Here is a 23,906-nt window from a genome sequence, read left to right on the forward strand (position 1 = left end):
CCTTTTTTTTTTTTTTTTTTTTTTTTAATTCTTACTGTCCTTCAGTAAGATTTTTGGAATGGAGTTGAGGTAAATCAGTATGTTCAAATAAACGTATTTAATGGGAAGTCTTTATATCTGCACTCTCCCTATAAATTTAGGTTTTAACTTGAGGCACTGTGCCTTTGCCTTTAAGTAGTTTTCGTGTTATCCAGGGCATTTAGAATGAGTGTATAACTAACCAGAGTACAAGTTCAAATGTGGGAGGTATTGAAATTAAGGTATATGGAATGATAATACTTGCCTTATATTTTATTTTCTGGAACATTAGAATTACTTGGGAGACAAAAAATACTGTGCCTGGTCCTTACTTCAAATCAAGTAAATCAGAATCTTTTATGGGCAGAGCTAAGTTCTCTGTGTTCTGAACTTCTTTTGACATGACTCGGTTGGTCTTTGGTTCCTTTCTTTAAGGGCCAATAAGATGCTTCAGGCTCACCTTGTAATTTCTCTGCCTCAGGCCCAAAACCAGTTACTTGCCCTCATAGACCCTCCTGGTGTTTCAGACCTCACATTTTGAACGTGCTATTCTCTTTTCAATAACTCATTAACTCACTCATTCCTTAGGACTCAGTTTCAGTCTCATTTTTTTTTTTTAAACATCAATTTGGGCTAAGTCATCTTATAATGCCCAGTGTTCGCATCTATTTTAGCACTTACACTATTTTATTGAAATGATCTGGTGTGCATTTTCCTATCCCATTAGATTCTAAGCTTCTTGAGGAATTTTTTTTTTTTTAAAGAAACTCTTATAATGCAGGTATGGATACATTTTATGTGCTCAAAAGTTGAACTGGTCACACACAGTAATTCTAATTTGGGAGATTGGGAAGAGAGTAGGGTGATAAAGTTCCTTAAGTTTGGCTCTTGTTCGCTTCTGATTTCTTCCATAGCCATATTTTCTGAATACTTTTGCATTGTATTAAAGGGACATTATGTTTCAGCCTTGAGAGATGGAAGCCATGAAGAGAGGCAGATTGCAATAGGCTATAACTTCAGCAGTGGTTCTAAATGAAGCCTTGGATCAATTGCAAGTAAAGTTTTTAAAAGTTGAATATATAGTGGCCTTTATAATAAAAAATGTAAAAAGAATCTTATGCACTCTTGTAGACAGTTGCTGTTGTGAATTGGTATTTTGAATTTTTGAGATTCTGTACCATCTTTCAGTCTTTATTGTTACATGTCATTTTTATGTGAAGGTGATCATACAGTATAGACTGTTGTTTTATTTTCACATTCTTAAATAAAACATTTCATTGTGGTTTTGTAATTCACACATTTGTCATTTTTATGGCAATACGTTACTCCATTTTACTGATACATAGTAGTTTAGCCATTTCTTAATTGGTATTTTTTGTTTGCAGTGTTCCACTGTTACGTAAAGTGAACTAGAACCACCTTTTACAAATAGCTTTCCATTTTCTTTTCTGGAGACTGAATATGCATATTATAGAGGCTTTATCTTATAATAGAATTATCTGTGGCAGAAATTTAATAGAAATACAAAGGTAGTGTGAAGTCGTTAAGGAGCCAGGTAGACCTGAGTTCCAGTTTTGATAGCCGGTTACTAGCTGTGTGACCTTAAGTAAGCTAGTTTACCCTTGTAGGTTTCAGTGGTAAATTGGGGTTAGTAAAACAGCTAGCATCGTTGTACATTTATAATGTGGTAGATGCTGTTGTACATATTGTCCATGTATTAACCCATTTAAACTTCAGAACAGCTCTATGCAGTAGGTACTATTATTCCCATTTTTAATATGTGAAAATAGGCATAGAGAAGCAAAATAGGTCAGATAGCTACTTATAATGGTAGTGTTACTATCCCAGGGCTCTCTGGAGCTGCCTCAGATCTCTAGAGCTGGTTCTCTTATTCACTCTGTTCTGGGGACACGAGCCACATCCCTTCCCTTAATTTGGTTCCTAGGCAGGTAAATTGGCCTTTATTGGACGGATTAATGATTATTGAAGTTCCTGGACTGGAGTTGGAGTGAATTGTGAGGTCATGCTCGCAATACTTTAACCCTGTGCTTACTGTAGAAGCTGCACCCTAAGAGCAAGGTTCGCTCTGGGTTCTAGTATTCTCTATTTCAAAGTGGTAATAAAAATGTAGATTTGTATTTTTGTATTAACATCTAGTAGGCCTTTTGTTATCCTTTCCTCTCCTTCCCCACTTCCATCTCCTTTCCTAACAGTGTTTGTCTTGTGAGGCTTTAACTTCTTGATTGCTAGGCAGGTAGAGTGCCAGAGTCTTTTAAACCCAAAAAACAACCCGAAAAATATCTGATCCAATATCCTCACTTATATGAAGAAACTGAAACTGCACAATCAGCAATCAGAGGATGATTGAGAGCGCAAGCCTGTTTTTCTGACTTAGGTCCAGTGTTGGCTTCATTCTGTTGTACTGTTTGCCATCGTATTTGTGTAGTCTTTTAAAAATTATTATTGCTGTATATCCGTTTCAGAAGCTATCTATTTTTATTTGACTTAGTAGCTTGCTGCCTATGTATTATGTTTACTATTAGGAAACAGCTATGTTTGTTTAGTTCTTTGAAGTTTTATAAAGTGCTTTCTCATTCTTTATCTCATTTATTTCTCATGAAGATAACCTTTTGTTCCTATACATGAGGTTCTTGAATAGTGGCCGAGATTTCTTTGTTATTCCGGCATGTCCGTTGCTTCTGTACATTCACAAACCCAGCTACCTTCACTTGTCAGACGTATGTGTTCACTCAATCCATGGAGATTATAAAGTGCAGGCATCGTAGTTTCTCACATCCAGCCCTTTCCACATCTGGGTGCTCCTGGAGTCCAAAGGCATGAAATTCCAAGCATGGAGACAATTTTGTTTTGAGGCACTTGAATTTCTTGGCTTCTTTAGACTACTTGTGATCAGGGAAGTTCTTTTTAAAACTTAATCAGAGGTTCAATATGTAGTTAAGCAACACATTGTGTAGAAACAAACACAAGGATAATCATATCATTTATTGTACTAACATTCTTCAATCAAATGGTGTTAGAGATAAGATAAATTATATGGCTGTAATGTGTGTCCATGTGATTTGGTTGGTGGCAAGGAAGAGAGTGAATTGTTAGTCTAAGGCTAGCCACTGATTGCCAAAACTTTCTACAGCAAGGGCCTATTACCTAATTAGCTCATACAAAACCTAGAGATTCTTAAGAGGATCTTTTATGATTCGTGATTAGATTAAATTAGTTGAACAAAGTTAAGTCTGTGAGAAAGTCCTCCCATTTGTTATTGATTATCTAACCTAAAGAAATGGAAGTGGAAATTAAAGGTATAGTGGTTTTCTTGGAGACTTTTGGAGTCTACACTTGGTAGGTCATATAATAAGACTTATTTGTTTGAACTGTATGCAGTTAATTGCTTGTTTAAGAATAGAATGTGAACATTTTAGGATCGCTTTATGATAGTCCTGGGTAAATAAGAGTTAGAGTTAAGTTTTTTATCCTTGAGTTTCTAATAGCTACTGCTGAGGTGAGCCTTATATGTTAAGATTATCTGAAGATAAGACTGCAACTCATTGGCTCAAAGTTCAAAGGAGAGCATTAGCTACAAGAACATAAATCACTAAGTTGTTATCCATCAATTTGTAACAAGTGCAGATGAACAACATTTATCTAGACAATCTAGTATCATTTACCTATAGTTTGAGGTCAGTCTATATAGGGGCTTATGTGGTGCTTTGAACTGTTTTTGCAGAGATGAGAGTTCAAATATATTTTTATTCTTTAATCTGAAGTAGCAGGTGGTTTTGTGTGCCTTTTGCAGCATCTGATATTAACCCCATTTTGCCCATCCTTAAAGCCAGATTAGGTTCTACTTCAACTATGGAGTGGAGATTAATTAGGTTATTTACAGAAGAATTTTATTTTCTAGCATTTCATTGTTTGCTGTTTGTTTTATGTGTTAGTTTTCTACCCCACAAGTTAACTGTGGGCTCCGTGGCTTTGAGATATGTGTCTTATTTTAAAATCTGTAATAGCAGGGCTCACAAAGTTAGATACTTGAATGAACCATCAGGTAAAGTAGATAATTGAGCCAGGCTAAATGAGGCCCATGTAAAAAGGAGAACATACATACATCCTGGGTAAAGTCAGCCTAATTCCAGCAGATTCTTACCTTATGGAAATGTGGACTTGATATTGCCTGAACAAAATGAGTCCACTGATGTTATTTGGCCTGTGGCCTATCAGTTTGCTACTTTATTAGAACATAGTTTTGAACACACAGAAAATACTTGATAAATGTCATTTGATAGGTGCTTATTGTGTCATAAAACTGGCTACACTGCTTTTGAAGGACTATCCTAGATGTAGGTACATGTAATATGATGTAAGATGTGTAAGGATGTTCTCTTCTATTAAAGGCTTTTCCCTTTTTTGAAAGAAGGTGAATACACTAATAAAGAGATTAACTCTTACCCTAGAATCAACAGGCTTGGATGTTGAATCTTCACTGCTTTGTCCACGAAAGTCCTTTGGATCACTTTCCAAGTTAGAAACCAGTGATAACACATTGTAACAAATTGCTGCATATTGTAAGGGCTTTCAGAAGAATGATGTGGTGAATTGTTAGAATACCTGAGTGCCTTGCAATTAAAGTATTGGTTTCTTATTTCTTGAATTCTAGAGTAATCTTTCGTTCTTCTTTTTTCCCACCCCTCCCAAACAATGTTGTTAGGATATATTCTTGGTTCTTCCTTTGTAGTATCTCCTACCGTATTTCTTCCATTTCATTCCTGTAGAAACCATGCTAGTTTGAACTCTGCATTACTCATTTTGGGGCATCTGTACTAGCCCCTAACTGCCTTTTCTTTTCCATATTTAGAGTGTCTCCAGGGTTTTTGTTTTTATTTAATCTACTTTTTGGGTTATAAATGGTCCAATCAAACACATGCACGCATGCGCGCATGTGCACACACACATACACACACACACCAGAAAAAATCCTTCCTTTCAGATGTGTCCTTTCTTGCTGACCAAACTTCCATTCCCCTTCTGATCTTCTCATTTCCTAGCCCCTTACTGTGTAGTCAGTTGTTCTCTGCTCCTCCTGATGGCCTGTTCCACTCTCTTGCTTTTCCTTACACTATTTTTTCTTATTAGGAGAATGACCTCTCTTCTATGTGCCTTATATCATTTCTCTTATTATACTGTTATTTAATTCTTTTGTTGTTTGTGCTTTGATTGCCAGACTAGGTTAGAAGTTTGTTAAGGGTAGTGGCTATATTTCCTGCTGCTTCTTTGAGCTCCATATACTGCTTAACACCATGCTTTGTGTGTGGCAGGCACTTAACAGATACTTCTGAACTTGATCATTACTTTATGTTTTCCTTCATCTGTATTTTTTATTGTAGTAAAAATAGTAAAAAAAATAGTAAAATATACACAGCATAAAATTAACCATTTGAAGTGTACAGTTCTGTGAAATCAAGTACATTCACATTGGTGTACAACATTCACCATCTACCCATTAAACACTAACTCTCCATTCCCCCCTTCCCACAACTCCTGTCAACCACCATTTCACTCTCTGTCTCCATGAATTTGACTACTCTAGGAACCTCATATTAGAGAAATCATATAATGTTTGTCCTTTCATGACTCAGCGTAATGTTTTCAAGGTTTATCGGTGTTGTAGCATGTGTCAGATTTTCTTTTAAGGTTAAATAATATTCCATTGTGTATATGTTTTGTTCATCCATTCATCTGTGGATTGACACTTGGGTTGCTTCCATCTTTTGGCCACTGTGAATAATGCTGCTATGAACATGGGTATACAAATATCTGTTCTATTCCCTGCCTTTACTTCTTTTGGGTACATCCTCAGAAGTGGAATTAGGGGATCATATGGTAACTCTGTGTTTGATTTTTTTAAGGAATCGCCATACTGCCTTTCAAGCAACTGCACCATTTTCCATCTCCACCAACAATCATGAGGATTCCAGTTGCTCCACATCCTTGCCACCACTTGTTATTTTCTGGCCTTTTTTTTTTTTAAATAGCCATACTAATGGATGTGAGCAGTATCTCATTGTGGTTTCGATTTGCATTTCTCTACTGATTAGTGATGTTGAGTACCTCTTCATGTACTTATTGGCCATTTTATGTTCTTTGAAGAAATATCTATTTGAGTTCTTTGCCCATCTTTTAAGTTGGGTTCTTTGGTAATTTTGTTGTTGAGTTGTAGGAGTTCTTTATATATCCCAGATATTAACCCCTTATCATACATACTGTTTGCACATTATTTTCTTCCATTCTGGGTTGCCTTTTCACTTTGTTGATAGTGTCCTTTGATGCACAGGTTTTGAATTTTGATGAAGTCCAGTTATCTATTTTTTTGTTGTTGTCTGGACTTGAGGTGTCACATTCAAGAAATTATTGCCAAATCCCATGTCTTGACGCTTTCTCCCTGTGTTTTCTTGTATGCTTTATGGTTTTAGCTCTTACTGTTATGGTCATTGATCCATTTTCAGTTAATTTTTTGTATATGGTATAACATAAGAATCCAAATTCATTTTTATTGCATGTGTATATCCAGTCTTCTCAGCACCATTTGTTGAAAAGACTATATTTTCCCCACTTAATCGTCTTTCCCTCATTCATATTTCATTGAATGACCTTCAACTTTATTGACTATCACAGTTGTGATGTAATAGTAGTAGTGCTTGATACATTTGTTTTAACTTTATTGTGTTTTCATTTTTTATATCTTTTCAAAGAAAATGATGTTTTAGTAATAGTATTTTATCAGGAACTATTGTAGATACCCAAGAGAGAAGTTAATTCATTACATACAGTGATTTCCTAAGAACACTAGGGATTGATTCTCTTGGTTGAAAAAGGATGACTGGATAGCTAGGAGGACAGGGATGACAGGAAGACTTTATAAAACTTTTGAATTTTGAACTATCTGAATGTATTTAATTAGTACTAAGATTATTAATACTAAAATCATTACTAATAAATTTAAGTGTTATATTACCTTCAAAACTTTTTATTTGGAATCCTGACTCATGTATTTAGAAAAGGAAATACAAGTCTTGGCTCTATTAGTATTATTTCAAATCACAGTAGTAATTTTATTTATATTTAAGTATTATGGATTGCAGAAGCAGATTGGACTGCTGCTATCCATTTTGAGCAGCAGTACTTATATAAAACTGAAATGGGAAGTAAATCTGGCACGCAATAGCAATATTAGGGAATACATCTGTTTAATTAGAGAATGTCCTTAGTTTGGTAAAAGGGTTAGAATTGCAGTCTTCTTTGGCGACTGATTAAAAATAATAGATAAAATAAAGAATGATGTGCTCAATGAGCTACAATTCAAATAGAGGAAATTTAATGGGAAATGATTACATTAGTAGCAGATGGACTTGCTTCCTGAATTGCAGTCTTACTGGAAATCCTAGAACAGCTTAAATTTGTTTTTCAGATTTAGAGTCTGATAGAAAGATAGAGAGATTTGTTTCTTTGGTGTGCTGTTGTGATTCTTACTGTGTATTTTGGCTATTTCATTTTTGCTAGGCTATTTTTATGATTCCCACGAATCCACCACCAACATTCAGGAAGCCAGAACTTTGGTCTGATGATTTCACCGATTTTGTTAAAAAGTGCCTCGTGAAGAATCCTGAGCAGAGAGCTACTGCAACACAACTTTTACAGGTCAGTGCTTATGCACCTAAGGGAAAGATATTTTCTTTATACCTTGTAGCTGTCTCACATTGACCAGAATTGGTGTGGGTTTTATTAACTGATTTCTCAAGATGTAAACCCTTGAGGAAATAATGGATTGACAAAGACATACACACCATCATTCTTCTCCTATGTGTTTTCTTTGTCTCCTTTTTTTCTTTTCTGTTTTCCAAATTCAGTCTTCTGTCTTTTCCCTTTTTCCTGTTTCTTTGTTGTTGTTGTTGTTCACTTCTTTTCTCCAAAGTTGTTTAAAACAAAATTTCCAAAGTGTTCTCATTTCAGAAATGAATTATTTTCTCCACTGTTACAATTTTTCATGTTCTTTTTTTTTCCTGATGTGTTACTCCTTGACCCAACATTTCTTATTTGACTTTTTGATCTACCATAAGGTATATAAATACAAGATCTCTGAGCTCCTTGAAAAGATCTCATGTTGTATATACATACTGGTTACAAGATTACCTAAATCCTCTTAGTACTCCTGGTATAAGTAGATTATATATCCAGAGTATCAGGAGGTGGTGGTTGTTGTTGTTTTTTTTTAATCTGCCTTGATATTTAATGCAGTTAGAAATAATTTTAACACTTTTAATAAGTATTTGTGTCTTTATTTTCCCAACAGAATTGGCTTAGACCCCTAAGCTAATAATAAGTGTGTCTCACATTAACAAAACTTGATTATTTGGAAATTAATTCTTTTTTGACCCAGCAGTTACACTTCTAGAAATTTGTTCTACAGAAAAATTTAACCATATGTGACATAACTTATGTGTAAAAGTATTCATAGTACCTTGTAATGGCTAAAGATTGGAAACAACATAAATATCTGTCAGTGAGTTGGAAGCAACCTAAGGTTCACTGAGAGGAGCGATTGGCAGAATATACACACCTCCACGCACATATATGTATATATTGTTGTAATTTATATTATATTCATTATAATATTCACTCAGTCATATATATCCACCAATATGTTATATTAATATATAATAAATATATAATTATATATTTCATTATAATGTCTTTTTTAAAAGAAGACTTTATTTATTTATTTGTCAGAGAGAGAGAGAGAGCACAAGCAGGGGGAGCGGCAGGCAGAGGGAGAAGCAGGTTCTGAGCTGAGCAGGGAGAAGAGGATGAGGGCCCCATCCCAGGACCCTGGGATCATGACCTGAGCCGAAGGCAGACGCTTCACCGACTGAGCCACCAAGGCGTCCGTATAATATCTTTCATATATAAATCATGCGTGTGTCCATGTGCCAGTGCTTGCCATGGGGTAGCTCTGGAAAAATAATCAAGAAACTTACCTCCAGAGAAAGTAACTGTATGGCTAAGAAGCAGGAGTAGGGTGGAGACATATATTTTTCTGAATGCTCTTTTTGAGCTTTTTGAATTCCATGTTATATGTAAATATTGCTTTTCAAAAATTAATTAAGTGAACATTTATTTTGAAGTATTGTCAGCATTTCAAAGGAATTTTGAGCACATAAATCAAGGGCTGATTGGTATTGTTATCATATTGAGTATCTAAATTATTCAACCCCAGGGAAGACAAGAAAGGCGAGGGGGAAAAGACACAGAAAAAGTGGGACAGATAACACAAAAAATGATGATGAAAATAAATCCAAATATATCTGGTAACTGATTTTTAGATAATGTAACCAATATTTCTTTGTAGTCTTTTTCCATAATCTTTTCTAATCTTAAGAACAGAAATTCTGGGTTTTTTTTTTTTTTTTTTCACTTTGAGTTTTTAGGATAAAAAAAGCATTTAAGAAAATATTCTAGAGGCACCTGGGTTGAGCATCTAACTCTTGGTTTTGGCTTAGGTTATGATCTCATGGGTCATGAGATTGAGCTCTGTGCTCAGTGGGGAGTCTGCTGGAGATTCTCTCCCTCTCCCTCTGCCCCTCTCCCTGCTCTCTATTTCCCTCTCCCAAATAAATAAATCTTAAAAAAAAAAAAAAAGAAATATTCTAGTATAATTCCTTCATTTTGTGGATGAAAGTCTTGAAGCCCAGAAAGGTTAAATGACTCACTGAAGATCACACAGTGAACGTGACTGTTGTGGGTTTATTCCATTTGCCCCCTAGCTCCACTCTGTTTTCTGCCCAAGAAGTTGACCTGTATGGGCTACAATAACAAGCTCTGTTACCCTCTAGCCTCGAGTTGGGTTTGGCTCAGACATCTTTCTTTATAACAAGAGCAAACTGTGCAGCTAATTTTGTATCATTCTTATGAGCCAGTATTTGCTTTCTTGGTTTTTTTCCTATTGTGCTATTGTCGACCATTCAAGGCCCTTTATTAAAATGTGCCCTTCCTTGTCTAGCTTCTTCCTTTTTCTTTTTTTTTTTTAAGATTTATTTATTTATTTGAGAGAGAGAGAGAGAGACAGGGAGCACGTGATCATGAGTAGCAGGGGCACAGGGAGAGGGAGAGAGAATCTCCAGCAGACCATGCTGAGCGCGGATCCTGCAGCGGGGTTTGATCTCACGACCCTGAGATCAAGACCTGAGCTGAAACCAAGAGTTGGGCACTTAACTGACTGTGCCACCCAATCATCCCCCTGGCCTAGCTTCCTTTTTTTTTTTGTTTCCCATTGTCTTTTATTTATTTATTTTTTAAATTTTATTTATTTATTTATTTATTTATTTATTTATTTATTTATTATTGTTATGTTAATCACCATACATTACATTATTAGTTTTTGATGTAGTGTTCCATGATTCATTGTTCGCGTATAACACCCAGTGCTCCATGCAGTACATGCCCTCTTTAATACCCATCACCAGGCTAACCCATCCCCCCACCCCCCTCCCCTCTAGAACTCTCAGTTTGTTTCTCAGAGTCCATAGTCTCTCATGGTTCGTCTACCCTGGCCTAGCTTCTTAACTGACCCCTTGCTACCTCCTTTCTTTTCCTCTATAAATTCTGAAATAATAGACTTGTAGTTTCTTATTTTTCTGAATGCTCTTTTTGAGCTTTTTGAATTCCATGTTATATGTAAATATTGCTTTTCAAAAATTAATTAAGTGAACATTTATTTTGAAGTATTGTGGATGGAACTAGAGGGTATTATGCTAAGCGAAATAAGTCAATCAGAGAAAGACATGTATCATATGATCTCACTGATATGAGGAGTTCTTAATCTCAGGAAACAAACAGAGCTTTTTCAATCCTCTGTACCTTTTCTTACACTCTTTCCCCCACCCCAACCTAGTTTAAAACCCCCCTTCACAAACAGTCTCCTTCTTACTCTTTGTCTAATTGTTTCTAAATCAAATTAGGTACTCCTCCAGGAAGCCTTCTTCTCATCCTTGTTTAGGCTAGTTGTCATTCCTTGGTGTTCCCATAAGTGCATATCATCTGTTGGTATCCAGTGCTTAATATATGTGTATTAGATAGAATAATTGTCTTGAGTCTCATTAGACTCAATTGAGTCTTATTTTGCTAGATGCCTAGAAGCCATTCTGTCTTTTAAAGGAGTTTTGCACATGTCTTACATGTTATGAATTGAATTATGACTCTGAGAGGACAGTCTTATTACCAAGTTTTAGTGGACACAGCTATAGCTTACCTGTATAGATTATACCATGTTGATTTCTAGACCCTGAAAAAGAAACAGTTTTAAAAAAAGAAATTCATGCTGAATTGTTATAGTGGTTTATTCTCCGTGGCACAACATAAACAATTGCTTAAATTTGAAAGAATCATAGAGTGAAAGGATTCTTTGAAATTGTTAGTTAACTCATAGTAGTTTTTAAAGAATGAGGAAATTGAAACCCCAAAGATATTAAAGGACACAGTTCAAGTTCAGCCTAGTGGCACTAAAGTTGCTGATGGGCAGCCTCCAACCTAAAGTCAACTCCTACCCCAGGATGTCCTTCTCTGAGCATGTGAGGTTGACTGAGATCTGCCATTATTTGAATTGACCCCTGGGTCAGTTCTACCTTGTTGTCCCTCCCATTTACAGTAGTCAAAATACTTTCTCTTCATACATTAAGATCTATATCAAACTGTGTTATAGTGTTTGCTTTAACCTTTAAACAATTGGGAAAACTCAAGAGAATAAGGGAAAGCTATTGTATTTACACTATTTTTGCTTTTCCATTGTTCTTTCTCCTAATGTTTCACAGTCCCTTCTTTATTATTTCCTTTCTGTCTAGAGGACTTCCTGTAAACCATTTTTTTAAGGTAGGTCTGCAGTAACAAATTCTTAGTTTTCCTTCATCTGAGAATGTCTGGACTTCCTCTTCTTTCCTGAAGGAAATATTTTTATGTTCTGTTGATCTTTATTAAAATAACTGTCTATTGATGTATAATTATGAAAATTACATTTTGAAACTGTATTGCTGCCTCAAAAGGTTATCTATCTCAATTGTGCTTGTAACCTGTCCCTCTACTTTCTCTCACACTTCCCCAGACCCCCTCAATAAAAAAGTCATTGAAGGGGCGCTGGGTGGCTCAGTTGGCTGAACATCTGACTCTTGATTGCAGCTCAGGTGATGATCTCAGGATGGTGAGATTGAGCCCCACATCGGGCTCCACACTGGGTGTGGAGCCTACTTAAGATTCTCTCTCTCCCTCTGCCTCCCCCCCTGCTGTCTCATGTGCTCACTCGCTCTCACTCAAAAAAAAAAAAAAAAAAGTCATTGAAAACTCTGGTCTATTCTGGTGATTTCCCTTCTGTTTATCGGAATTGTAGCAAACTCAGATATTTTAGCTAGATCAGGATGATACAAAAAAAACTTAAAAGTTTTATTAATAGTATAGAAATGAGACAATATATTCTTTTTTTTTTAGTGTCTCTTTGGTCTATTTTAATATGTCAATTATTTAGCAAAGATTAAATTTAAATTACTTAAAAATGAGTTCTCAGTAACAGTATTTTTAATAAAAACATTCCTTTTGAGAAAATATATACATTAACCCCAATACAAAATTTTAATAGGAAATCTGAGTCTCATTATGCATATGTGCATATGTGAATTTATACACTTGTACTTTGCAATAGCAGAAATACACTTATGCAGGATGCAAAATGTATACCAGGGAAATAAGAGCCCAGAATATATATATTTTAAGTGCAAACTCAATAAATTAGTTAAAATTTTATTACTTAGTAGTGTGCGACCAGGTTACAAATTATGTGGCAGTTGTAGCAAAAGTGGCAGGAAGGAACTTTGCACTCAACAGAGACAATATATTCTGAAAGTATTTTTCTTTTATTGCTGTTATTTCTCCATTGGAGATGACTATATTATTCAAAACATAATAAAGTAAAAAATATGTAAAAGAAGTAACAAAGTAGTTGCCCTCCTTTTGACCACTGTCAGTTTATTAAGATTAATTAAAATTTGTATGTATCACCAGAGTAATTTTATTTTTACATGTAATATAATCACCAATCTCTTACTTTTTATGAGAGTTTTTAATTAATTTTTAATTTTTTAAAGTTTTTATTTAAATTCCATTTAGTTAACATACAGTGTAATATTAGTTTCAGGTGTACAATATAGTGATTCAACACTTCCACACAACAACCGGTGCTCATCTCAACAAGTGCACTCCTTAATCCCCATCACCCACCTCCCCTCTGGTAACTGAAAATCACCACTCTTTTAAAAAATTTTTTCTTCTTTTTCACTGTCTAATCTGTACTTCCTTTGGGCAGTTATATTTTTAAGGGAAATGTAGTTTTATTTACAGGATTACATTTTTTTTTAAAGATTTTATTTTTTTAAAGATTTTGTTTATTTATTTGACAGAGAGAGACACAGCGAGAAAGGGAACACAAGCAGGGGGAGTGGGAGAGGGAGAAACAGGGTCCCCACTGAGCAGGGAGCCTGATGCAGGGCTCGATCCCAGAACCCTGGGATCATGACCTGAGGCGGAGGCAGACGCTTAACGACTGAGCCACCTGGGTGCCCCAGGATTGCATTTTTTGTGCGTGCTTTAATGGTTTTTCTAAAATCAAGTAAACCTAAAAATAAAATCTCAATTTCTAAAGCAGCTGAAATATTCTCTTTTCTTAATGTATACATTTAATTCTGGTTGAAAGAACAGTCATTGAAGTCTGTGATCCTGGTTAGCATTTATGCGTTGTTTTAACATATTTTAGGCATAATTTAGAGAAATCTTTTGAATTTATGCCATTGAATTTTACTTTTCCAGCATCCTTTTATCAAGAATGCAAAGCCTGTGTCAATTTTAAGAGACCTGATCACAGAAGCTATGGAGATCAAAGCTAAAAGACATGAAGAGCAGCAGCGAGAATTGGAAGAGGAGGAAGAAAATTCGGTTCGTAAATACCCTCAAAAAGTCGATTTTTTTTCTTCTAAGTCATTTTTAATAACTAACATAATTACGCATCACATTTTATGATGTCTAATGCTTCTCTTCCTCACTAATGATGTTTTCCTTGTTTTAAGTTATACATTTTTTTCTGGTTTAAGATCCAGAGATGAATACCTCTTGGTATTCAGATAGTTATAAAGTCTGAAAACACAAATATTTTTTTACTGATTAAAAATGTCATTGATAATACTATATTTTCCCATAGAAGTTTGTTTTAATCTTACAGTTATACAAATAGTATTATTTTGCTAATTTACATTTAGTTTTAATTTCAGAGACTGGTTATCCAGTTGGGATTTCTTTTGAAATTGTTTTACCCTTTTCACCAGTTATTAAACCTTGTGTCGTAAGGTATCCCAGGACAAGGACAAGCGTACATCTTTGCAGAGCTGATTTTTGATCATTTTTTTTAGATATGCAATTATATCAGTTAATCATTTAGCAGTGACTGTGGACTGCCTGTTGAGACAGATGTTTTAAACTTATTTTCTAGATGTAAGATTTTTACTAATGAATCCACCATTCAGAATTTTAAATAACATCTTTATAAAGATGGTTTTATTTGTAGCTTTGGGATTGTGTATTAATTCTATCAAGTTCAATAAATGATATGGAATGAGGTAAAGGCCTTGGTTCTTGCTTTCAAAGGGCTTTATAGTTCCCACCCTATAGTTCCTGCGTGTTGATAGATACAGTTATTGATTTCTCTACAGTTAACATTTGTAAATGTTAGATTTTTTTCTAGATTTTTTTTGTAGTTTTAAAAGCACTACATTTTATCTTTTTAAAAAAAGTAAGATTGGTCATGTATATGTGTTATTATCCCATTTTGCAGATGAGTGAATTTAGGTTAGGAGAGAAGTGACTTACCAAAGTTCACAAAACTAATGAGGAACCAAGAAGAAAAGTACATCTTTTACTTGTAAGCTCCCATATTTGTTCATTAATACTTTATGCTCACTTTTCAGTCAAATCTTACCAGTACTTCTGAAATAAACAACATTGGCTTATCAGAGTTACTTAATTTCTGATAAGTTTATATTCACAAAAATATCTAGTTTTTGCCCTTCTGTGGTGGTACCCATCTGCCTTGCTTTCACCTTATGCAAGCTTCATATGAGTGCTGGGCTGGTAAACTGCCTTCAATTAGCTGTCATTGGACACGTGATTGTTTTGCTTTGTTCTGTCTTCCCCACTTAATTATAGGCCAGTTTCCATTTTTTTTCTTTTTATTAACATATAATGTATTATTTGTTTCAGGGGTACAGGTCTGTGATTCATCAGTCTTACACAATTCACAGCGCTCACCATAGCACATACCCTCCCCAGTGTCCATCACCCAGCCACCCCATCCTTCCCAGCCCCCTCCATTCCAGCAACCCTCAGTTTATTTCCTGAGATTAAGAGTCTCTTATGGTTTGTCTCCCTCTCTGGTGCCAGTTTCAATTTTTGATGGATAAAGAACCATTGATTACTCCAGAGCTTACTGACTTTTTACTAGTCTTAAGACCTTGCTGTAGTCACTTTGGTGATTTTCTGCCACTTCAGTGATCTCTTTCTTCACTATTTTCCTCTCCTCTGCTGAGCTCCAGCCACATTGATCTTCTTTCAAATTTTTTATTTTTAATGTGCCAAAAAACTTTCCTCCCTCTGCTTGAAACACTTCTTCCTGAGTACCAGAGTCACTTGGTTCTTCTCATCTTTTGAGCCTCAGCTTTAAATATCATGTGCTCCAAAACTTAGCAGCTTAAAGCAATACACATTTATTAACTCATGATATCTGTAGATCAGTTATTTCAGAAGTGGCTTAGTTGGATGATTTTCACGATTTCTCCAGAGGTTGCAGTCTAAGTGTTGGTGAGAGCTGTGGTCATCTTGAAGGCTTGACAAGGGCTGGAGTTCTAAGATAGCTCACTCATATGGCTATTGGTGTGCTGCTTCCATTCCTTGCCGTGTGGGACTCTCTCTGGGGCTACTTAAGAGTCTTCACAGCATGGCAACTGGCTTCTCTTAGAGTAAGTGATCCAAGAGGAAATCTCAATGCTTTTTATGGCATAGTCTCAGGAGTTGCACACTGTCCCTTCTGCCACATTCGATTTGTTAAAAGAAGTTACTGGTCATAGAAAATGGTGGAGTGGGGAGCTCCAAGAATCTGTGTCTCCACAGATTTACATGCCTGCCACCCCCCGTTTTCTGGCTCGGCAGCAGCTGTGGGAACAGCAGCAGAGAGAGGTGGTAGGGGAGAGCAGTAGGAACCTTGTTCTCAAAAAATGGTGGTTTTGCATTTTGTCCTGTCTGGTGGTTCCCTGAGGGACCAGCACAGAGGCTTGCCTTTGTTTTGGGCCCCTTGAGCTAGAGCAGCTTCCTGGATGTGTCTGTCAAAAACATCTAAACTTACGAGTGCTAATAAACAAGTTTAGCACAGTGCAGGGTGTAAGATCAACATACAGAAATCAGTGATGTTTTCATCAGAATACGTTTTTTTTATTTGATTATGTTATGTTAATCATCATACATTACATCATTAGTTTTAGCAAGCAGGTGAAAGACTTGTAGAGTGAAAAGTACAAAACATTGCCAAAGGAAATTAAAGAGTACCTACATCAGTGGAAGGACATCCTGTATGAATGGATTGGAAGACTTAATAATGTTAAGGTAACAATATTCTCTGAAGTGATTCACAGATTAATCCAATCCCTATCAAAATATCTGAGTTTTTTTGTAAAACAGAAAAGCCAATCCTCAAATTCAAATGGATCAAGGGGACCCCCAAATGGCTAAAACAATATTGAAAAAGAAGAACAAAGTTGATATACTCACCTCCCAGTTTCAAAACTTAACATAAGGCTGTAGTAATCAAATGTGGTACTGGCATAAGGATAGACATACAGACCAATGGAACAGAATTGAGAGTCCAGAAATAAACCCATACATCTATGGCCAATTGATTTTCAACAAAGGTATGGAGTCTCTTTGGTGAAAAAACAGATGGCACTGGGACAGCTGGATAGCCACATGTAAAAGAGTGAACTTGGACCCCTACCTCTCATCATATACAAAGGCCTTTTAATATAAGGCCTAATTGGATGGATCAACAAACTAAATATAATGTTAAAACACTTAGGAGAAAACAGAAGTAATCTTCCTGACTTTGGATTTGGCAATGGGTTCTTAGAAGACCAAAGCATGAGTAATAAAAGAAAAAAATAGAAAAAATTTATCAAAATTTAAAACTCTGTACATCAAAGCATATTATCAAGAAATGAAAAGATATCCTATGAAATGGAAGAAAATATTTACAGATTATATATCTGGTAAGGGTCTAGTATCCAAAACATGTAAAGAACTCTGGCAACTCAACAACAGAAATATCTAATTGAAAAATAAGGAAAGGATTTAAGTAGACACTTCTCCAAAGGTATACAAATGGCCACAAGCACATGAAATGAGGCTCAGCAACATTAGTCATTAGGGAAATGCAAATCAAATCCACAACGAGATATTACTTCACACCTACTAGGTGTGCTATGATTAAACAAACAAAACCAGGAAATAGCAAGTGTTGATAAGGATATGGAGAAACTGGAGCCCTCATACATTGCTGATGGGAATGTAAAATGGTACAGCTGTCATGGAAAACAGTTTGGTAGTTCCTTAAAATGTTAAACAGAATTACCATATGATCTAACCATTCCACTTCTAAGTATATACCCAGAAGAATTGAAAACAGTACTTAAATACTTATACATGAATGTTCATAGCACTATTCACAATAGACAAAAGTAGATAAATTGTGGCATGTACATACAATGGAATATTATTCAACCATAAAAATAAATAAAATAGTGATACATGATACAATGTGTAAACCTTGTATAATGAAGTGAAAGAAGCCAGACATAAAAAGTCATATTGTATAGTATGAATTAACTGAAATAGGTAAATCCTCAGTGACAAAAATCAGATTGGTGCTTGCCAAAGACTGGAGATGGGGAGTGACTGCTTGATGAGTGAACTGTTTTCTTCTGGGGTGATGAAAATATTTTGATACTAGATCGAGGTGATGGTTATATAACATTGTGCATGTACTAAATGTCACTGTACACTTAAAAATAATTTTATGTTACTTGAAGTTCATTTCAATTAAAAAATAAAAAGTCACATAGTTTGCCTCACACTTAAGCGGAGGAGGAGTAGACTCTACCTTTTCAGGGAAAATTTCAAAGAATTTATAGACGTGTTTTAAAACTAACAAGAACTGTCCTATTGCTGCAAATTATTTACATTCCTTGCCCATGCATGGAATGGGTATGTTCACTACCTCTTAAGAACTGTCTCTTCTTCACTCTTAAGTATTATCCCTTTACATTATCAGCTCTCAGTCTGGAATTTCGTCTTTTTTTTTTTTTTTTTTAAAGATTTTATTTGACAGAGAGACACAGCGAGAGAGGGAACACAAGCAGGGGGAGCGGAGAGGGAGAAGCAGGCTTCCTGCTGAGCAGGGAGCCCGATGCGGGGCTCGATCCCAGGACCCTGGGACCATGACCTGAGCCGAAGGCAGACGCTTAACGACTGAGCCACCCAAGCGCCCCTGGAATTTCGTCTTCTAAATCACATTCGAAAAGAGATGAGAATCCTTTAGTCTAGTGAAGACTTGTAAACTAAAGATTAGTTACCTGCCCCCCACATACCTAGTATACAGTGGTGGGTCAGGCGTAAGATTATCATCATAGATAGTTCTGTTCAAAAAGAATGAAGACAGGAGGCACATTAATTAGTAGTCCATGGCAATTTTGGAATCCAGCCAAGAAAGTGTTAGAAGTTCCTTGATTATTTCAGTTCTATTCCTGCCCTATTTCTCTACGACCCTTTGCTATGCATTCTGAGTTCTTGATTCTACTCTGTCATTCTTCCTTTTTCATGGAAGCTATTCTGTTTTGATCTAAATCATTTTCTCAGCCTGCTTCCTACCTGTAAGGGTTCAGCGTCCTCTTTTCATTTTATGCTCTGTCCTACTGAGACCATGCTATGGTGTTTCTGCCAAAAAAACTGTGGGTGTCCTATAAATCTTACTGTGGTTCACTCCATTAGAACAGGCGACACTCATACATTTTGTTGAAATAATTGCTTCTTTACCTTGGGCTCCTGCTAAGATGGCTATGGGGCAATGCCTTTAAGCTTCTTAAAAACCCTGTTACCTATCTTGGCTCTTTCTGAAGTCTTGGCAAAGGACTTTACAGTCACCTCTGCAGCTTGATTTTTAAACACTGTTTTCTGAATGTGCTTTGGATTTGATGTTTGCTTAGAAGCTTTTTCATAATTGTAGCATTGTTTGCTGTCTGAGAGGCTAGGAATTTATAAAACCAGCAAGTCCTGATTTCTTTTTTGTTTAATTATTCTTTCTTAAGCTTTTCTCCTTTTGCATTTTGCTATAAGCAGCAGGAGGAAACCAGGCATCACCTTAAACACTCTGCCTGGAAATCTCCTTAGCTGGACTACCCAATACATTTTTTACTTCCCTGGTTACTATACACAATGTCCTAAATTTTCAGCCACAGCCTGATAAGAATATCCTTTTTTCTAGCATCCCGTGTAGTTCTTAAACTCTAATTAGCCAGTGATTTTTAAAAGGCTAGTTTTAAGTTAGCTGGTGTGGTTTATTGAAATATTATACAGGCACTTGAATGACTGTTTAAATATTTATACAGTAAAAGAGTTAGTGCTTATTGTTTTTAAGTAAGAGAACAAGGCAAACATTCCACATGTGGTATGTTGGATGATTACTTAAAAGCAGAATGGATGGTGCTAATAAGTTGAATTTATGAGATAAGGCACCAAATGCACCATTGACAAGCAGTTATTTTTAAAGTAGATTAAAAGATTGGTAAAGAGTTTACAAGAGTCGCTTTGTCACTGGAGTTTAGGCATTTCCCATGCAGATCACAGTGTTAAGTAAAATACAAAGAGTTGAACAGTTGTAGAAGAATGTTACATTAAGTGAAATGTTGAGTAAAAAAGTGGGATACTTCTTGATGTTACATGCGTGTGTGTGTGTGTGTGTGTATATATATGCACATATATATTGTATGCATGTATCAGGCCCTTTATTTTAACTTCCATCTTAAGAAAGTTGTTTGATTTTGTATTAGTTTAGTAATGACTCAAAGAAAAAGATTTTGCCTATTAATGGCCTGAGACTATGTCTTAGAGGTTCTGTTTTTGGAAAAGAAATGGGGACTTTCTGGTGATTTCTTTATGGTTCGAACTCTAAGCTTCTCAGGCTGTGGTCCTTAATGTCTTGAGGTGGCATGTCACCTTTAAATGACTCACTGAAGCAGTAATTCTCAGCATGGGTGTGGGGAGAAATGCAGGGGTGCTTTGAAAAATTCACTCCCCTATGGATGATGATGTAGCCTCCATATGAGCATTTCTCAGAACCTTCCTCCTTCTCCTTGCCCCTGTTTAATAAGGGAACTTCAAATCGGTCTACCTGGTGAGAACCTTTTGAACAAGGTAGAGAATAGAACAGCAGAATCAGCTTCAGTCAGTCCCAAGCCTGTCATGTACATAGTTGGTTAAATGGGGTGGGTAGAATTGATCTCAGAGCGGGACAAACTTGGAATTAAGTCCTCATTGTGTTCCCATATAACTCTGTGTCTTTGGGCAAGTTGCTAACCTGTCCACTTCACTTTCACCATTTGTAAAAAGGGAATTAATGATAGACCACACTTCATAGAGTTCCTGTGGGAATATAATTTTTAAAAATATATCTAAGCACTTTAAAACAGTGATATATTTAAACAGTGATATATTTAGAACAGTAATATATTTAAAAATATATCTAAGCACTTAGAACATAGTATGCTCAATAAAGTTTAGCTTTCATATTTATTAATGCTACTACTTGTACCAGCAGTATTGCTATTAATTCTAACATCTTGGCCAGGTTTTTTTTGTTTTTGTTATTGTTTGGTTTGTTTCGTTTTTGGTTCCTTTGGTAGTTGTTGCTCCTGCTAGTTTTGCTACTCAAAGGGCCACCAACATGATGTCACTGATCAGATCTCAACCAATATTTATATTCACAATTTCTTTTTAAGTATTTTAAGACATTTTAAGTGGTCACATGTGTTTGGAAGAATTGGCAGAGATTTTTGGAAACCTGCTTTAAGCTTTTAAAAAATATATTTGAAGAAAAAGAGTAAAGAAAATTTATTCTCATTCCTTTACTTCCTGAAAGTAAATTAGATTTAGTAAGAAACATTTATATTTGAGATAAAATTATTGATCAAAATTAAAATTCTTTAAAAGAATTACTTGCTATTTCTCATTTTCCCCATACAGTTAAATCACAATTAAAAAAAAAAACTCTACTCAGTGTTTACATAGTTATGACTATATAAATACTGTTTGCAGAGAAACATTGTAATATATTTTGGTTACATGTTCTTTCTTTCTGTGATTTCTAGAACTAATGATTGTCTCAGTTTTTGTTACTGTTGTTTGTTGTTGTTAATTTTTCTATGGACCATCACTGATTTTTCTCCAGTGCTTGAGCAGTTGTCACTCTAAGACCTCCCTTCAACATCATCCCATGAATTGCCTTTTGTTCTGTTCTGTAGTGGATCCTCTCTTCCCTCTATCTTGTGTTTCTTGTTTTACTTCCTTATTCTGATGGGCCCCATCTCCCAGGAGCTTCCAGATATTAGCAGGTTTCTCCCCCCTCCCCCCCGCCCCCTGCCCCGGACCTTGTTTATCTGACCGTGTCTTTATTCTACCTTTACCCTTGAGAGATTGAGTATAAAATTCTGGATTGGAAATAACGTTCCCTTAAAATTTTGAAGGCTTTGTTCTGTTTTCTAACTCAGCAGAAGACAGATGAGTCTGATGATACCTGATCTTTTGAATGTTTTATGGAAGATTTTTTGATCTTCACTTTTCTCTGTTATTTAAAACTTTCATGATAATGTGCCTTGTAGAATTTTTTTCATTCATTGTGTGGAGTGTCTTTTGGCCCTTTCAGTTTGGAAATACCATTAAGTGCTGTGTAATTTTATGTTTGTTTTTTCATGGTACTTTTATCTCTTCTTTTCTCTCTGCTCTTGCTTATTCTCTCTCTCTCTGGCACTCCTTTTATTTGGTTATTGGACTTCTTAGATTTATCAATGGTTTTTTTCTGTTTTTTTCTCTTTTTGTTTTTTCTTGGAGGTCTTACCAAGTTTATCTTCTAAACCTTCTTTTTTTTTTCCCATGTGAACTATTTAATTTCCAACATGTCCTCCTCTTCCTCATTGTTATTATATTATCACTTTGAATTTTCTTTTGCTTCCTACCTTGTCTCTGTTTCCTTTGTTTTCATCTCTGACTTTTCACTTTATGGACTTTCTTCAAAGGTCTAGTGATTGTATTATAAGCACTAAAATTGCCTATTGGACATTCTGTATGTAAGAGTAGAACTAGTTGACTTGCAAACCTTACTGTAAAAGATGTTAGGATCCACTGCTCTGAGGCCTGAATTTGCTTGCTTCTTGTGACTTCTCTCCTTAAAAGCTTAAGTTTTAGATTTCTTTGGTCTGGTGAGTTAGCTGCTACTTACAGATTTATCTGCTTTCTAGCTTCCAAATTTTTGGACATCTCCTGTTTGCTGTTTTCTCCTCTCTCAATGTCTCTGTCTTTATGAGTTTTCCCTTTTCTATGCCTTTATAATTTTGGAAGAGTTTTGGGAGGGATAGGCTTAAACCCACATGCTCAATCCTCCATTTTAGTGGAAACTCTTACCATTTGTCATTTCTTGGGTGTTCTGAAATCATAATTTGAAATATTGAATTTTAATATGGTATTTAATATAGATAAATAAATCTGTAAAACTTCATATATTATAATGATTATAAACTTGAGTGGTCCCTGGGTGGCTCAGTCATTAAGTGTCTGCCTTCGGCTTAGGTCATGATCTCAGGGTCCTGGGATCAAGCCCCATATTGGGCTCCCTGCTCAGCCACTCCCCCTGCTTGTGTTCCCTCTCTTGCTGTCTTTCTCTCTCTGTCAAATAAATAAATAAAATCTTAAAAAAAAAAACAAAACGAAACTCCTTGAATACTCATAAATTAGCACAATTCAAAGAAAAATTATAGTCTGTTCTGTTCTGGTTTATTCTGGACAGTTTGTAATAGTGACCTAAGAAGGGAAGGGAAGCTTCTAAAAGGTAACATTACACAAAATCAGGGCAATTTAAGGCAAATTAGTAGTTGGTAAGAATAGAAGTAAACGGGTATGTCTCTTTTTTTTGAACCACTGTGTCTGTTACAACTAATTTTCTTTTTATTTATTTTATTTTTAAAGATATTTATTTATTAGAGAGAGAGAGAGAATGAGAGAGAGAGCACGAGATGGGGGAGGGTCAGAGGGAGAAGCAGGCTCCCCGCCGAGCAGGGAGCCCGATGCGGGACTCGATCCCAGGACTCCAGGATCATGACCTGAGCCGAAGGCAGTCGCTTAACCAACTGAGCCACCCAGGCACCCTACAACTAATTTTCTTTAGATGGTGGACTAAAGAAAGGTACACTCTTGGACCCTCCAGCCCCCAGCATTTGAGAATAATTATAGAATAATGAACCATTATCTGATTGATGCTACATTTGTCTTAACATTTATATCTGTGATGTCAAGGTTGTTTGCTTTGTAACCTCTCCTTATTTTCATTTGTAACTCTTCTTGGTTACCTTTGGCTCGTGAAACTTGCTGATTTTTTTTTTTTTTTAATTTGCTCCAATTTGGGAGATTCATTTGGCCAGTAT

The 23,906-nt window shown here is 35.7% G+C and overlaps 1 protein-coding gene across 5 annotated transcripts in view; it reads left to right on the forward strand.

Annotated features, from left to right (window-relative positions):
- STK3 (serine/threonine kinase 3) overlaps nucleotides 1-23,906 on the forward strand; it is a 267,137-nt gene that overhangs the window by 140,781 nt on the left and 102,450 nt on the right. For all 5 annotated transcript variants that reach the window (XM_036086510.2, XM_036086515.2, XM_036086513.2 and 2 more), the window contains 2 exons: nucleotides 7,591-7,728; nucleotides 13,933-14,058. In XM_036086510.2, coding sequence (XP_035942403.1) covers nucleotides 7,591-7,728; nucleotides 13,933-14,058 — 264 coding nt within the window. The remainder of the gene's footprint in view (nucleotides 1-7,590; nucleotides 7,729-13,932; nucleotides 14,059-23,906) is intronic.

The sequence above is a fragment of the Halichoerus grypus genome, chromosome 5 (genome assembly GCF_964656455.1).
Source record: "Halichoerus grypus chromosome 5, mHalGry1.hap1.1, whole genome shotgun sequence".
Classification (NCBI taxonomy): Eukaryota; Metazoa; Chordata; class Mammalia; order Carnivora; family Phocidae; genus Halichoerus; species Halichoerus grypus.